Source organism: Agelaius phoeniceus, chromosome 3 (assembly GCF_051311805.1).
Source record: "Agelaius phoeniceus isolate bAgePho1 chromosome 3, bAgePho1.hap1, whole genome shotgun sequence".
NCBI classification, from domain to species: Eukaryota; Metazoa; Chordata; class Aves; order Passeriformes; family Icteridae; genus Agelaius; species Agelaius phoeniceus.
The window spans coordinates 32,323,811-32,339,948 of NC_135267.1; the positions used below are offsets into that span (position 1 = coordinate 32,323,811).

The 16,138-nt window shown below is 36.8% G+C and overlaps 1 protein-coding gene across 1 annotated transcript in view; it reads left to right on the forward strand.

The window, feature by feature from the left end:
- The window catches only part of SNTG2 (syntrophin gamma 2), a 213,607-nt gene that overhangs the window by 130,533 nt on the left and 66,936 nt on the right, over positions 1-16,138 (forward strand). The window contains exons 7-8 of the mRNA XM_077175022.1: positions 3,628-3,715; positions 6,718-6,809. Of these exons, the coding sequence (XP_077031137.1) occupies positions 3,628-3,715; positions 6,718-6,809 (180 nt within the window). The remainder of the gene's footprint in view (positions 1-3,627; positions 3,716-6,717; positions 6,810-16,138) is intronic.

Consider the following 16,138-nt stretch of genomic DNA (forward strand, 5'->3'; position numbering starts at 1 on the left):
TGTCACAGGCTTGTAGATAACCTTCCACCCAGATACTTTTCAAGTCCAAGGCTTGCACTTCGTATGAATTTCAAGTGTTTTATTTGGGAAATGCTTGTACCTCAAGCTCAGGCATTCATCAGGTGGTTCACATCCCTCAACTTCAGAATTTTTGCTTCAGACTTTTAGTCCGATTTATGTACCTAAATATTCTTCAAGGCATGCAAGATAGGATTAATTTCATCCAATTTCCTATGTTTAAAGTGTAAGGTTATCATCCAGATTCTTTGTATTTAGAGATACATATCTGTGAATGAGGATTTCTTTGTATCCTAAGATCTTTACTGATTTCTAGAAAATATATTAGCAAATACTTTAGAGTTGAATCTCTTAAATGGCCACAGTGAAATTATTTGACTTCTGCACTCAGAATAGATATTGGCTAAGGGGCCATATGGGTGAAATAATTCATCAAAAACATTCTCATTTTCAATTTTAAGTGCTGTTCTTAATAAAACAGAACCTGTTTCAAACAGCCAAAAACTTTTCTAAATCTCTGAGCAGTGTGACTAATAATGTTCAGATATGTTTGAAGATTTAGATCAAATCACAGTAAACACAAAGAACCAGAATTTAAAAAGAGTACCAGCAGCTTTGCATTGTGCCATTGGCTTGTCTGCATAGAAATATATAGAATTTCCCTTAACTGGGTGTTGACAATAAAAATGAGATGACAAAGGTCATTAGGTTTTTCTAAAATATGAGTAATATTTTTCTCTACAAACTCTGTGCTGTAGTTAGTTGAGATATAGAATCTCCTATTTATATTTGTAACATTTTCTCTGTTCTGTTCCTGAGAAATGCATTTGAGAAAAAGAAGCATAATAAACCCTGGGCTGATAAATGTTCTTAGAGATAAGCAAAGCCTGCAAACTGGAGCCAGCATGAAAAGCAAGCATTTCAGCTGAAGCCCTTTTTTCCTTTATACACATGAACACAAGTGCATGAACACACACACACACACACAGAGTCAGCTGCACTAAATGCATTTAATCAACCTTTAAAAAACATCAAAACTCACTCCCTTCTGCAATTCTCTTTTAATAATTTTACTACAACAGTGTAGCAGTGAATGTTACTTCAAAGATACTGGATTTGTCTTTTTTGGACTTAGTGGACTTTTGCAAAAGCTTCAGCATCACAGAGCAGTGCATTATTTAATGACCTTCTGACTGTTAAGACCTTCTTGTGATCACTGAAATTGATTTAGTTCTGTTAGTATGTGTGTGGTTCAACACTCTGACCTCTTCAGGCACTACCCAAAGCATATTAAGCAGCTTCAGAGAGTATGATACAGTGTGAATATCTTTTAAGAGACTAGTGATGCTTGGAAATTTTAAACCAAATCATTAATATTGGAGTTATTTTCTTTTCAAAGTATAATTTGAAATAAAAAGTGAAATCTCATACTCTGCAACAGTTGCTAATCTACTGTCTTGTTTTGTTCCAACAATTTTTGGATTTATTTTTGTAAAATTTGACTAATGTCTTCCAAAAGTACATTAGGCAATATGTCTGTCATTCTGTCTCCTCTCTTCTCTTGATAAATATAAATGTTTGTGTGCAAATATTCCTTGCTTAATTAAGAGGAAACATAGTTGTTCTTCTGTGTTTGCAAAAGGTTTATTTCAATTAAGAAATTAAAATTCTTGTTATTCCAAAAGCAAAATTAAAGTACTTCACTTCTATAGCTTATTTTAAAAGGCAATCATGAATAAAAAAGTGATTTCTCAGTATTAATTTTATTTGGTTTATATTTCTTCCCATTAGATGTATCAGGACAACAGTTAAAATTTGTTTGGTTTGAAATTTTCTATTTAATTATGCAAAACACTGTTGTTTCTGTACTGATTATAAATTAAAGTTGGCATTTTTAATAGATTTACCATGCAGTGAAAAGTAAAATGGTATTACAAGAACAGCAACACTTGGTTACAGGATCTTGTATTTTTTGCCAACTGTGACTTCTCCCTGCCCTGATACTTTCTGACATTTTCAATTTGGAAGGGAATATCCTTGTAACAGTAGAGGTTGTCCTATGTTTGTAACAGTAGAGTGAAACTAGCAAAGCTACCTATCTTCTTCAGTGTTTCTTGAGTAATAAATAATGTCTAAACTAGGAAATAGGAAATTTTCTGTAGGAAATAAGGGGCAGAGGATTTCAAGAGACATAGTTTTCTTGCACCTTAGAATTTAGGACATGCTGGTTTGCTTTGCAGCCCTAACATACTTTTGTATGACCTTAAAAATGCATGCAAAGTTTGCTACACTGTCATTCTTGTTTACTCCTGTTGTGACCATCTTCGAATGGTTTAGTCAGAAATCAGTGACCATATTATTTCTCTCCACAGTGGTTTTTTCCCACAATGAGACCTCAGGTTCTCTTATAGTCAGTTGTCCACAAAAGCACAACACCGAGATTTCTGGGGTTGAGTAGGTAGCACTGGCTGTTGTATTTTTTATAGTAAATCATTTAAAAGCAGATTGATTGAGGGGTAGATGGGGGTGGAAGAAAAAAAAGGGTTCTTGGTTTTCATCAGACATAAGCTTGATGTTTTCATGTAAGTGAATACATCACTCTCTAGTGTAAGCATTATTTTATGTACACAAGTGGAAAACATAAAATGTTTGAGGTAATCCTGCATCTCATGATGTTGGCCAATATGGCATTGTGCTAACACAGTGGTCTGGAACAACACAACTACCAGCTTCCTCCCAGCACATTAAACCATTAAATGCATCTATATAAGTCAGTTTGCTACAGTTAGTTGCTATTCTGCTTGGTGGATGAATGCTCTGGTTGTGCTCAGATTAGAGGCCACAAGCTCTAGCATCCATTTCTGACAAACTGGGTCAGGGATATGCAGGCCCTGTGGGTACGGGCCACGTGCAAACCAAACACAATATCTGTTTCCAGAGAGTCATGGATATGAAACTGAGGAACACCTCTGCCCTGTAGTAGGAACTGAGAACCATCAGAGATAATATCTGTAGTTCTGCATTTAAAAAAAAACTTTATATCATAGTGTGCTATTCCCCAAAGTGAATTCTGATGGTTTAAAACATGTCTAGACATGTGTGTGTGTTCCCTTTTGGTTAACAAATGCTTACAGACAATAAAGACACAAAACTCAAGACTGTATTTGAATCACAAAAGTGTGCTTAACTTGGTACCCAAATCAATCAAACCAAATACTTAAGATCAAGATGTGTATGATGTATTAATATACTTCCATATATCTTTCTGTTTGTATACAGACAAAATTAATGTATTATATCTACATAGACACATATTTCCCTACTGTCCTATGTCAGTTTTATAAAATCAGTTAGTGGAAGTTGTGTTCAGCTGGTGTGTAATATCGGGTTGCCCAGCAAATTATTTATTCAGGTTGTTCTACTGGTTTTGCCTACTCTTTTCCATTGTTGCTGTGGCTTGATCCTCAACTATTCTACATTCTAAGTCAGAAATGCGTACATTGAGTTTATTATAGATCAACAGGAATGTTGATCTCATTGTAAGCAATGTGCTTTCCATGACTGATTGTTCTTTGGTTTAAAGTAGTTGTTATTTGTCACACTTGACAGGTACACCTACTGCGAAATGCTGGCGATGAAGTTACCATCACAGTTCAATACCTCAGGGAAGCTCCATCATTTTTAAAGCTCCCATTAGGTAAGAGGAAATTAGTGAATGGGAGTAATTTGTTTTCCTCTTTGCAGTATTCTTGTAATAAGCTGACAGTGACAGAAATAGAAATTCAATCCTTGAGTGCTTCACAGGAAGAAATAGAAAATTGTCTGTCTATTTTACTGTTTAACATATAAGAATCAAATGCATACTGCCTTGCTTCTTATGTATAATTTATTCAAAATAAAACTGAAAAAAATCATTAAAATGCAGTACAGTCATGGGGGATAGCTGAAAGTTTTTCAATAGAAGCTTTGCCTGAATACAATAAAATAGTGTTTGCAAACATTTGAATCATACATTTACACTGAAAGTTACTTTGAGGACACTTACCAAACAAATGGATAACATTAATAAGGTATATTTCATAAATTATTTTACTATTTTGATTGGTTTTGTCAGCAGAATTCTGTTGAGACAGCTGAGTAGCTTAACAGTAGGGATACTAAAAAGTGTATGAACGATACAGGTCGTGGAAGTTTGGGGCTCTTCTGGTTATCAGATAAAATATTCAAATTGCACAGTTGTGATCAGTGTTGCAAGTAGAAAAGTGTTCATAATAAATCCCTTTATTTAATCAAATTAATAATTCTGCACCAGTTTATTTTAGCAGATTATTTTCTCTCAAAATTAAGCAAAAAGTTTTGAAATGTGTCTTGTTCTTTGGATTGATTTAGATTTTACTTCTTTAAATTGCACTCAACTATATACTTGTATTTTCCTAATTTCAGCAGACTCATAGGTGTCATAGTTTAGACCTTGCCATTAGAAGAGTGTCAGTCATGTAATCTAGATTTTTATACCTGTCAAAAGCCAACCTGTCAGGCCTCTAATAAGCTGAACTATACATTTCATGCTAGAACCTTTCTTTCAGTGCTTACTGCTTATCATTTTCATTTGAAAATATATGGTCAGTGTTTCTTATAATGAATCTTCAGGTGTCTTCCTACTTTTCCTACTAGATCATCAGACAACTCTAAAATTATGTTGACTGCACCTTGGATAACTGTGTCCAAGCTTAAACTAGCAGCATCTTACCAGTAGTGTCTGTGTCGTTGGGCATGTTTATTTGTGACTATGACAGTGCTACTAGAACTTGTATCTCATCTTGTAGACTGACATCACATACCTGAACTGTATTGCCTGTCATTGGTTAACCTTAGCTAAGAGCCAAACTCTCATTCAGACACTCTCTCACTCCCTCCCTGTTCTCAAACAGACTGTGGTGTACAAATAGAACAAAAAAGAGATTAGCTATTAATTACCATCATGGCCAAAGCAGAGGCAATGTGGGAAAACTTAGACAAATGTATTGTCTATTAAAATAGATTCAGGCAATGAGAAACAAAGACAAATAAATTGTCCATCACCTTCTTCACTGACTTTGAGGTTTATTTGATTTTTGTGTCACTCTTTTCCGTACTGTTGTCTCTGCCCTTCTGCATTTTAGCCTTTGTTAAATAAATTCCCAGAGGTGCTAACAGCTCAGCTGCATGGCCCAGTGGTAATGTGGGATCTGGCTGGATCTGTCTGTGTCTGGCACAGGGCAGCCCCAACCATTTCCCACTTCTGGAGACATCCCAGCCCATAGACCCTTGCCACTAAGACCTAGTACACACTACACAAGCTGGCTGCCACATTCACATGTAGTTCACGTAGGTCCAGCAATATTGGTGCCCTCTTTGTGCATCATGGGGAGCTTGGCATTCTCACCAGGAGATACTGCAGCATCTCTGTCTGGGAGCCTGAGATCATGCTTCCATAAAGTGCCATTTCTAGAAATAGAAAGCAGCTCAATAGAAGCATGCTCAAAAAAAATAACTTCCTAGATATGATCAGACATGTAAGGAACTTAGGAAATGACCCTTCACCTGAACCTGGACCTCCACAAGAGCTTACATGCACCTCTCTAGAATGTTCTGTGTAGCCATTCAATAGAGGCTGAAACCAAGGTTTGTGAGTCAAATGATCTTTGGTAAATGGCTTGCTATAAATATTCATTCCTGTAATGAGAAAATAAGCAAATAAGGTGGATAAAAGTACAGAAAATAGTTATGATTTAATACAATATATAAACTGGAGTTACAGAGAATAGTAATGGGTTACAGAGAATAGCACCCCATTTCAAGAAGAGCTTTTCACAAGTCCATGCACAAAAGGGAATTCCAGCATGAAGCATCATGACACATTTAGAAAGCTAAGTAGCAATTGCATTATGCAATAAAGAAATTCCCAAATCACACTGCAGGCAGGATTTAAGTGCATACATGCATAATTCTGAAGTATCTCGGCTACTCCAGCCATCCCAGAAGGCTCAGGCACTTGGTCCCCTACCTTCCAGCATTCAGTCAGACCAGCTGCTGTGCTGGCAGATTTAGTGCTGTGCTGTGTTCACTTTAACTGCAATTATACTGTCTCTTCCCATCATCCCATTTCATCACCATGAGCACATCATCACGAGTAGCATCTGCCTCCCCTGCTCCCTTCTTATACATCTCCCTTCCCTACACCATCTCATGTCATGGCAAAATGTCGTAACATGGAAATATCTACCTACAGTTCTCACAGCATTTTTTTATCTATTTTACTCCTTTGTTATTGCCAACAAAAAAACCCCAGAATTTGACATGGGTTTATTTGTAGATACTGATTAAGTATCACTTAAGGATGAGACAAGGACTGCTTGTTTTGAATATCTCATTCTCAGTGAAAAAAGGCTTAATCCAGAAGACAGTTAAGCATACACATAGACCCCATGAGCACAGCCCCTCTCAGATGACATCTAGAAACCATTTTTGTTTCTAGACATTAAATATAGCGTACGGATATTTAAGTCTCTGCCTTTCTGAAATACAAGAAGTATTTCTGTCTTGGTTGGGGGAATTATATTAAAAATTCTTACTGTGTTTTACAGCTGGAATAGATATTGTCTGATATATACGTATATTTTTAACATCAGCAGGTATTTTTCTTGAACTGATTTCCAGGTTCCCCTGGACCATCCAGTGATCACAGCAGTGGAACTTCATCACCTCTCTTTGACAGTGGCTTACATTTAAATGGAAACTCAACCAACACGGTATGCAAATGAATGATAAAAGCTTGGTGGGTGTGAGCTCTGTAAGTTCTTTTCCCATTTTGAGCTTCAAAATGCTATAGTAAGACTAACTTAGCTTTGTTCTTTTTGTTGTTTGCTCTGATGGATTTTTAAGGGCTTATACTGTAAAATTCTGTACTTACAAAGTCCACAACACATGGCCATGAACTGCTAGGGTTTTACTCTGGGACAGCTGAGACATTTGGAAGAGTGAACACAGTAAGATTTAATCATTATTTAGACATGAATTCATCCAAACTTTTGTCATACTTTGTTGGATTATACTGTTTCATTTAATCCAGCTGGAGATGCTGAAATCCAGATGAAATTAAGAAAATAATGTAAAGTTGAATTCTTGAAGAAAACTTTTTTTAATAGGAAAGATAGTGAGAGAAAGAAATAAAAAAGGAAAAAATGTCTCTTTTTTAACCCAGAGGATATTCAGTTCTTCTTTCTGCAGTGAACAACTGTGATTAAATTAATTGCAGTATTGTGGGGAAAGAAAAGAAAAAAACCTTTTTCTCCAGGAAAAGTGGTAGTCACCAAAGATAGACAAAAAAGTGGTAGACACCAAAGGGTGTCTTAGTAAGCAAGAGTGCTGTCCTTTTAGTAATGAAGATTGAAGATGTAAATACTATCTGTACAAGTACATGGACCTTCATGCTCAAAACCTGTTTGACACCTAACAAAACTCAGCTCTAGTCTTTCAGTTGGATATTAAATTATAGAGTAAGAAGACCTACTGAATGGACAGAAGGCTTCTCCTCTGTTTTCCCTTTTCTTCTCAGACAGTAATAAAATTGTCAGATGCTTGCTGTACTTCTCTCAAGCTTTGCACTTCTTCAACCACTGTTTCTCTATACTACTCCTTAAAGCTTGTTTTCATCTGCTGTTGTGGTGTGTTTTATGCTTGTTCAGTTTTCCCTCCATTGTTCTCTCAGAAAGTCCTGCCCTGTTACCAGTTTGTGTCAATCCCCAAACCCCTCCCCAGTTGTCTTGGTTACCAAATGTATCTTTCTTGTTCCCCACCCCTGGCAGCCTGCCTGTCACTCGACACCCCTGCCTCTTTTTCTAGAGAGTTCGGGCCAGGGTGTCGAGTGATTGGGTTAGGGGCCAGGGTCCCTCCCGCAACTGTGTTTGATGGGTTCTCCGATCATGCCAATCCTTAATGTATCCCTCTCTGATTTGCTATCTTTCACCCCTCCCACCCTCTGTAAAACCGAGGCTTTTTCCCTGCCTCGGGGCTCTCAGCTTCTTCCACCGAACCTGCACGTTTCCCTACCAATAAAACCACCCCCCCGAAGAAACTGAGGGTCGCCTCTTCATTTCATCCTGCGACTTCGGAGCTCTTTACTGCGGCCACACGTCCGCAAGGCTTGACATCGCCTTGGGCACAAAGCCCTGACTCCGGGTTGGGGAAGTGCCTTACTGGCTGGAGGTTGGCTGGACACTTATCTAGCCTGGGCGTTTCACTTTTCACCGGCCACTGCTCCAATCTGCTAAAAATATATTCATTTATGATAGTATAAAGGCATAATGTACAATAAATAAATAAATATAAATATGCTTTTCTGTGCTGATACCTGTACCTCAGTGTTTGGTGTCCAAAATGGTCATAGATACAAAAGGTGCCATGTTTATTTGTTTGCAGTTATGCAGATGACTGTTAATTTGGACTGTCTTGTACTGTTGTCTTTCTAAAGAATCCAAACCTCAGGATCCAGCATTCTGCAATGCCTGTCTACCAGGTTCTCTGCAGGCAAAGAAATTCCTTTCTGCAAAGAGCTTACATGATAAGAAAAGGGCTATGGCAGTGATTGCATTAGCACATTTTAGTAAATTAGTGCCTACTAAATGCTAGAATGAGTGTGTTGTGATGATTTTTAACAACCATTATGACTGCTGTGGGAACTGCACACTTCTTTCTCATATTATAAAAATATAAATAAGTGGCTGGAGTTTTGTAGACTTGTAACAGAGTAATCTAGAGTTAGCACACAAGATAGTACACAAAAGACTGGGTATAGGTCTGAAATATAAGCAGAAAAACAAAAATTTAAAAAGGTGTAATAGTAAGGTACTGGGTTGATTTTATACAGCACTTAATTTTTCTGAAGCCTGACAAACTCATGTGAAGAGCTATGTATAAAATAGACACTATGACCTAGAAGTGGAATAAACAGGACAATATTCATCATAGATTGTAAAAGTCATGATCTCCCTTCACAGAAAACAAAATGAAAAATTGCTAGAATCTTATTGTGAAACTCAAAAGCAAGGCCCTATGTATTTTGAGCAGGAATGACTGGATTTTGAGATGATGCATTGTATGGTTAAACTTTTCTCAAGCTGTGAGTGTAACTGAGCTGTGATCATATCTTGAAAAGTGGTTATGAATGTGTTTCAACTACCATCTAGTTAGCACTTCTATATTATTCAATTAAATATTTTCAGGTTTGTGGTAAAGTAAAAGCAGAACTGACATTTCCTGTAATGCTATTACCTAATAAGAGTAATGATATTTAAATCTTGTTTTTATATCACCCTGGTAGGGGAGATCTGACTCACTTTGAACACTGCATCTTGCAAGTTTGTGTTGCAGTTTTATGTACCTTCCTAACCACACTCAGATCCATGCCATAATAGACAATGCACCTATATTTATAAGTGGAAGTTCTACTCCAAAAAGCACACCATGTAAAGGAAAGGACAGGAATGAGAGCCAAAGAATTACTGTTACTCCAGTTTTACCAAGCTGTCATTTTTGAGGGCTTGTAGCATAGAGGTAGTAGTTTAGCCATCTTAGCAGCAGGCTCTTTCTGCCTAATAGGATTGTACCATTTTCAGTTCTGGTGGTGTCCTGCCTGTTGGACCTATCTCTGTCACCTCTGCTGTGAAGCATCTGCTGTATGTGATGTGATACCACCTTCAGGATTTATATACATCTTTTGTAACATCAGAGCAGTTTGCAGTACAGCACTTCAACAGGGTTCTCTGAAACCCAGAGAAATGAGCTGAAGTGCTCCCTTCACACCTGATTGTTTTGTGCTTGGTCATTACTGTGACAAATGCTACAGGGATTGACAGTGGCAGTCACATTCATCTGTACCTTATAAGTAGTTTATTGAACACAATGTAAGCTTCCAGAAGGGAACATAAAACATACATACAAAGGAGGTGGTTTCAAGGCTAGTGAGTACAGGTTGTTTTCCTGGAGAGTTCTAACTCTAAAACAATGAAGAAAGTACTTTAGAGATCTCCTACCAGATGTCCAAATATCCTAGACATCCAGGCCATCTTTCTGGAGAAATTAGTGGTGGAGAAAAATATTGTAAATAAAAGAAATTACTGTTCAAGACACCATGGGATAATTTGACAGTTACAATGCAAAGGCAGAATATACTACTTTTTCATTTGTTTGAGAATCCACCTTCCTTGAGTTGTCTAAAAGTGGTGTTCTCATAAGTGAAGTGAGACCAGAGTAAATTGTTGTTTTCTGTGTGTTTGTGTAATTTGAGAACTCTAATTTTGATAGTGTATCTTAAGGTTAGTTGGTTAGATTAAGCTAAACAGGCACTTACATTTTTCTAAACTGCTTTAAAATATTTTTTCTTTGATGCCTTTTTTTTATCTGCTAAGTTAAATAGTTATGCTTTAAAAAAGACATTGCCTACTTCATCATCAAGTTTTTAAAAAAGAAAAAAATACAAATGCTCAGCTCTTGATGGGACCAGTAGAATGCTACATCTTTAATGTCTATGGTAGTCCTAGTTCCAGAGTGAGAAAATTATATGACTCAATCTCAAGCACTAAATGGCAAAAAAGGAAGAGGATTCAAGACAGGGAGGTGGACACCCTTGGGGAATGTATGACCAGAACACTGAATTGAGATTGAATGGATGTCCTACGTATGAAAGCTTCAATACTCTTTCTTTTTTGAATAGTGTCTTCCATTTTAGTATAAACACACCATTCTTAAAGCTTATTTTATTCTTTAGGTTTTATCATCCTGTAGCTTGCTTTAAGAAGAGAAACTTCAGAATTTCAGTTCAATATCCTTTCTTTTGGAATGATTTAATGTGTTCATGGTTTCAGTTGCCTCTGCCAATTCTCGATCTGAAAATCCATTCTTTTCTCATGTTGTATGAAAGCAAGGTAACTTTGAACTGACTTCCAGTTCACAGTGTATCATTTGGCAATGTAAATTCATAAAATGATTAATGTAATAAATACAAAAATATCTCACATAGAGGCACATAATGGTTATTCTCATTAATTGTCACCATGTCTTCCATTTTTGGCTAAAGAGAAAGATAAAACAGATTAAACACAGCCAGCTGCACTTCAGTAGTTTGGACTTCTGCTCTGCTGAAGACCTTTATGAAATGAGATGAACACACTGCAAATAAGTTTTCCTCAATTAATAAAATATGAAATGATTATAATGACTCAGTGAACGATAATCCAGATTTTCTGTTTCTGATTATACCTCTCAGAAATCACAGCAATAGAAGCTGGAAGAAAACTTTTAAATAACACCTTCCTACTTTACTACAACAGAGTTGTAAGGAAAATCTTTTGGATTTAAATGTTTGTTTAGATTTAGCTGTACGGAAGTGCTGTTTTTCTAATTGTGATTAGAGTTGATTGGGACTTTCACTATGACATTAATTAAGTGAATAAAAAGTATCTTTAAAAGTCTCATCCTTTCCTTTTATTAATGTCCAAAGTCACTGCTAATCCTTTCAGCAGAGTTATTTCTTCCAGTATTTGATTAATCAAATTACCATTTGATTGATTAACTTGATCATTTCTTCTGCACAAAAATTCCCCAGTTTGTTAGGTATCTGGTTTTAGTTCTTAATTATATATATTTTCCCCATACACAGCCCTTGCATGTGAATACATTGTTTTTTACAGTTCTTATGAATTTTTCTCATTTCAAGTTTTCAGCAGCAGCAGCAAAAAAAAAAAAAGGTTTCTAAATTTGATGTTAGCATAGGTGAACCCTGGCAGTCCAGGTACATGTGTATGTGGCTTATAGAGAAAACTGAGAGTAAAATTGAGGTAACAAGTTCTCCCTCTAAGCTACATCCAGTGTCTTTCCACAAATTCCAGCAACAAATTGACACTGATCTCAGAGAGAGAAGCAAGAGTCAAGGCTCAGATTTATCCTGAGGGGTGTGCAGACCATGTGAAATTCAAAGAATTTCCCAAACCTTGAGCTAATTTTTCTAAGCAAGGACAGCATGCCCCATTTGAGGATATAAAAGGCTGCCAAAAGCTGTTTCTAACAGCTGAAGTTTGGGTACACTTGCGTTTATAGTGTAAAATTATAATGATCTCAATATTGTATCTTTTATTTTCCTTATATACATTTAATGTTGGTTTTGATTTCTGACTGCTATTGTGGTTTTGAGCAGTCAAAATTACTTTCTACTTTTTGTGCTGAGATTTAATATAAACTACTCTCGTCCCTGTCCCCTACCCCCAAAGGAAGAATTTATCTGGAAAGGTGTTCCAGGCAAGGTTGTTGAGGTTACTCAGAAACCAATTACATACTAGCTCAAGGGAAAAAAATTAAAGAAAAAGGTGCAAGATTCTGACAAATAGTCCATATGTATTCTCTAAAAATATCTTACTCAGGCTTTTACGCCATTGGTTCATTAAAAAAAGAATAATGTATTAGCACCTAGCAGCACAGATGTAACAAAATTTTCATTAATATTTCCATTGTAGATCACCTCTAGAGAAATTTATATAATTGAAAGGGTTTTCATTTGTTCCTCACTGGTAGAATAATAATCCAATTGATTTAAATGCATAGGTATTGCAGTGAATAAAGCAGTGTAAGTCCCCAGCATGTACTGCTATACAAGCTCTATGTAAACACCATATATGGGTGCTCAGTGTCTGTAAACTCATATATTAATTAAAAAGAATTACATGTCTTAAAGAGCAGTCATTATATTTCAAATCATGTATCTGATGCAACATTAAAATTAAAAGTATTTATTTTCTCTGGTAGGAAAGGAGGAGTTTTTCACATGCTTTTTCACCTTCCTCCCATTTAATTAAACATCTGTCAATTAAACTATTGTAGATAGAGCTGTGTAATTAAAAGGTGCTTTCAGTGAATTTTGAAGACATCATATTACAACTCCAAATTGTTACTTCACCTGAAAGAGCATGTTTCCTCTATAGAAGCCTTTATCTATTAAATGATTTGGTGATGCATACTTTACCAGATAATTACTGTCTTCTTAAAACTGTCACAGAATTGTGCACCTGCATCTATGAATTCCATTAAAAATAAATAAATACAGACCCTCTTCTGAATTCATACTGCATCAAAGGATGCACAGGTATTTTGATATCATAATTAAATCCCTCTGAATTCTGAGACAAGTTGAAAGCTGTGATTCCTATCTACAGTAGATATCACCATAATTTGTTTTGTTGTCTGGGCATCACAAGAGTTTCATTCATGTCTCTACTCCTGGCTATAAATTTGGTATTTTTGTTGTTCAATGATTAAAGTGAGCTAATGTGAGATTCTTATTGCTAAATGGAGCAGTCATGTTTTCTTCTCCAATCAATGGAAAGCCCCTGCTTTCTGTCTGTCCCTGTAATAAGTATTAGCAAACACTCAGCCATACAGAGGTCAGACAGGTTCATTGATATACAGAAAATCAACCTGCCAATATATGTATATATACATACATTTCAATCACAGACCAGACTAAAAACTGTAGAGAGACCACATTGAATTCACTCTGAGTTGAATGTTGCTGGGTGTTGTTGCAAGAAATTATGTGACCCTAATTCTCTTTTTTTAGAATAAGTGTAAGACAAATCTATCTATTTGAAAAGTATATTATATCGAAGGCTCTTTTTTTGAGTATGCTGAAACATTTTTAGTAATGGAGCTTTGGCAAAACATATTCCAGTTGGCATCAAAAAGATGCATTTCTAATCTAAGAGATTGTCATGAAATCCACTGAAACTTAATGGCAAATGTTTTCAGTTATAGCTTAAGGCAATGAAGCTATGCCAAGCTATTTTAGCATTTCAGAGTTTAAGGCATGTCTGGAAAACACTCTTAGTCATATGATTTCATTTTAGGTAGTCCTGTGAGGAGCAGGGATTTGAGTGATCCTTATGGACCCACTCAACTTGAGATACTCTGTGGTTTTATGTTTCTATAATTTAAACCACAGAGTTGTTTTTACATCATAAAAATATATCAATATATAAATATCAAATATGTTAATGTTGTTACCATTTTCATATACATATTTTACAGAGAGATATTTTATATTCTTTTCAGAAATTCTCAGCAATGTTCACTAAAATGGAAACAGCAAAAATTACTTTGAGAAATAAATAACAGCATCATCATTATCATCTCTTTTTGAACCAGTGTTGACAAAGGCAGTAATCAAGATTAGTCATACCTCTTACATGTGCTCTGTAGAAATATAAATTTATGGATCAGGATCAAGGCTTTAATGATGTACTTTTAAATATTAAATCCTCTAAAGCAGAAAATTTATAAAGTTCAAATTATCAGTAAAAAGTTATATTTTTTCCTAATGGATGTCACACTTGATTCTTATTTCATAAAATGGTATAATTATAGACACATTTAGGTTAGAGAAGACTTCTAAGATCATCAAATCCAACCTGAGCTTAACCAAGAATGACCGAGTCCAACACCAAACCATGTCTCTAGGTGTCCTGTTTATGTATCTTTTAAACATCTCCAAGGACAGTGACTCAATAATTTCCCTGGGAAGCCTGCTCCAATGCTTGATAACCTTTCTGTGAAGATGTTTTCCCTAATATCCAACCTAAACCTCTCCTGGTGCAACTGTGCAACTGAGGCCATTTCCTCTTGTTCTATCACTTGTTATTTGAGAGAAGAGACCAACCCCTACTTGGCTACAACCTCCTTTCAGGTAGTTGTAGAGAGCAATAAGGACACCCCAGAGCTGCCTTTTCTCCAGCCACTGGCCTTCTTAGTCACCCAGGCACACCCAGGCTCATGTCAACCAGGACATCCTGGTCGTTTCCCACCACTCCAGGGACTCTACTCACAGCCTGTAGCACTGCAGGGGACCATCATGACCCATGTGGAGGATCTGGCACTTTGCCTTGTTGAACCTCATACAATGGATAGAGTCTGTCCAGATCCTTCTGCAGTTCCTTCTACCCTCCAGCAGATAACACTCCCACCCCACTTGGTGTCCTCTGCAAACTGACTGGAAGTACACTTGATCCCCTCCTCCAGATCACCAATAAAGATGTTAAACAATACTGAGCCCTGGGGATCCCAACTTGTGACCAGCTCCCAGCTGGATGTAACTCCATTCACTAGCACTCTCTGGGCCCAGCCACCCAGCCAGATTTTAGCAAGTGATGGGTGCACCTCTCCAAGCCATGGGCTGCCAGCTTTTCCAGGAGAATGCTGTGGGAGGCAGAAACAAAAGCTGTCCAGGTAGATAACATGCACAGCCTTCCCCATCCACCCAGTCTTGTAATAGAAGATCAGGCTGGTCAAGCAGGACCTGCCTTTCCTAAGCCCATGCTGGCTGTACCTGATCAGCTGGTTGTTCTGCATGTGCCACATGGTAGCACTCAGGATGATTGCTGGTCAAAGTCCCATTCAGCCTGACCTTGGATACTTCCAAAGATGGGGCATCATTTGCCTTTCTGCAAAAGCAGACACTGTAATATGAGATTAAAAATACATTTAAAGCCAAGCTTAATCTTGCTGAATAATGTGACCCTGAGTATTTCTGATTCCAAGTAAATTCACCCAGCTTCAGCCTTCCTGAAGCCCATGTTTAATGAAAAAGCTGTGTCAACTTAAAATAACACTGTGGCTGCTTTCAAGGTAGGGCCCTAGCAGCAGCTGGAAATTAAATTACTAAAGAAGGTTCAGAAAGACTTTCTTCTGATGACATGGTATTTTTCTTGCAGAGATTTAAAATCAATGACAGTTTAAAAGAAAGGTAAAATAACTGAGTTTTCCAAACTCTGCAAATTATATGGCACAAAAAGAGGAAAAAATTGACAGTGTCCAGCCAGCTGGGATCTTTTCCTTTCCTTCCTGTGCTTTTAGTGGAAACTTAATATAGAGAGATGTCTGATTACATGTCCCTGTTAGTAGTGGACTTTCTGGACTTATTCTACCTCTTGGAAGACTTTTTGGTTGCACCATAATGACTAGTTATATAATTGTTTAAGAAAGCCTAAAGCACTTGCCTACAGTGTCATTCGTAGGTCAGTGATTGCTAATGGGATTC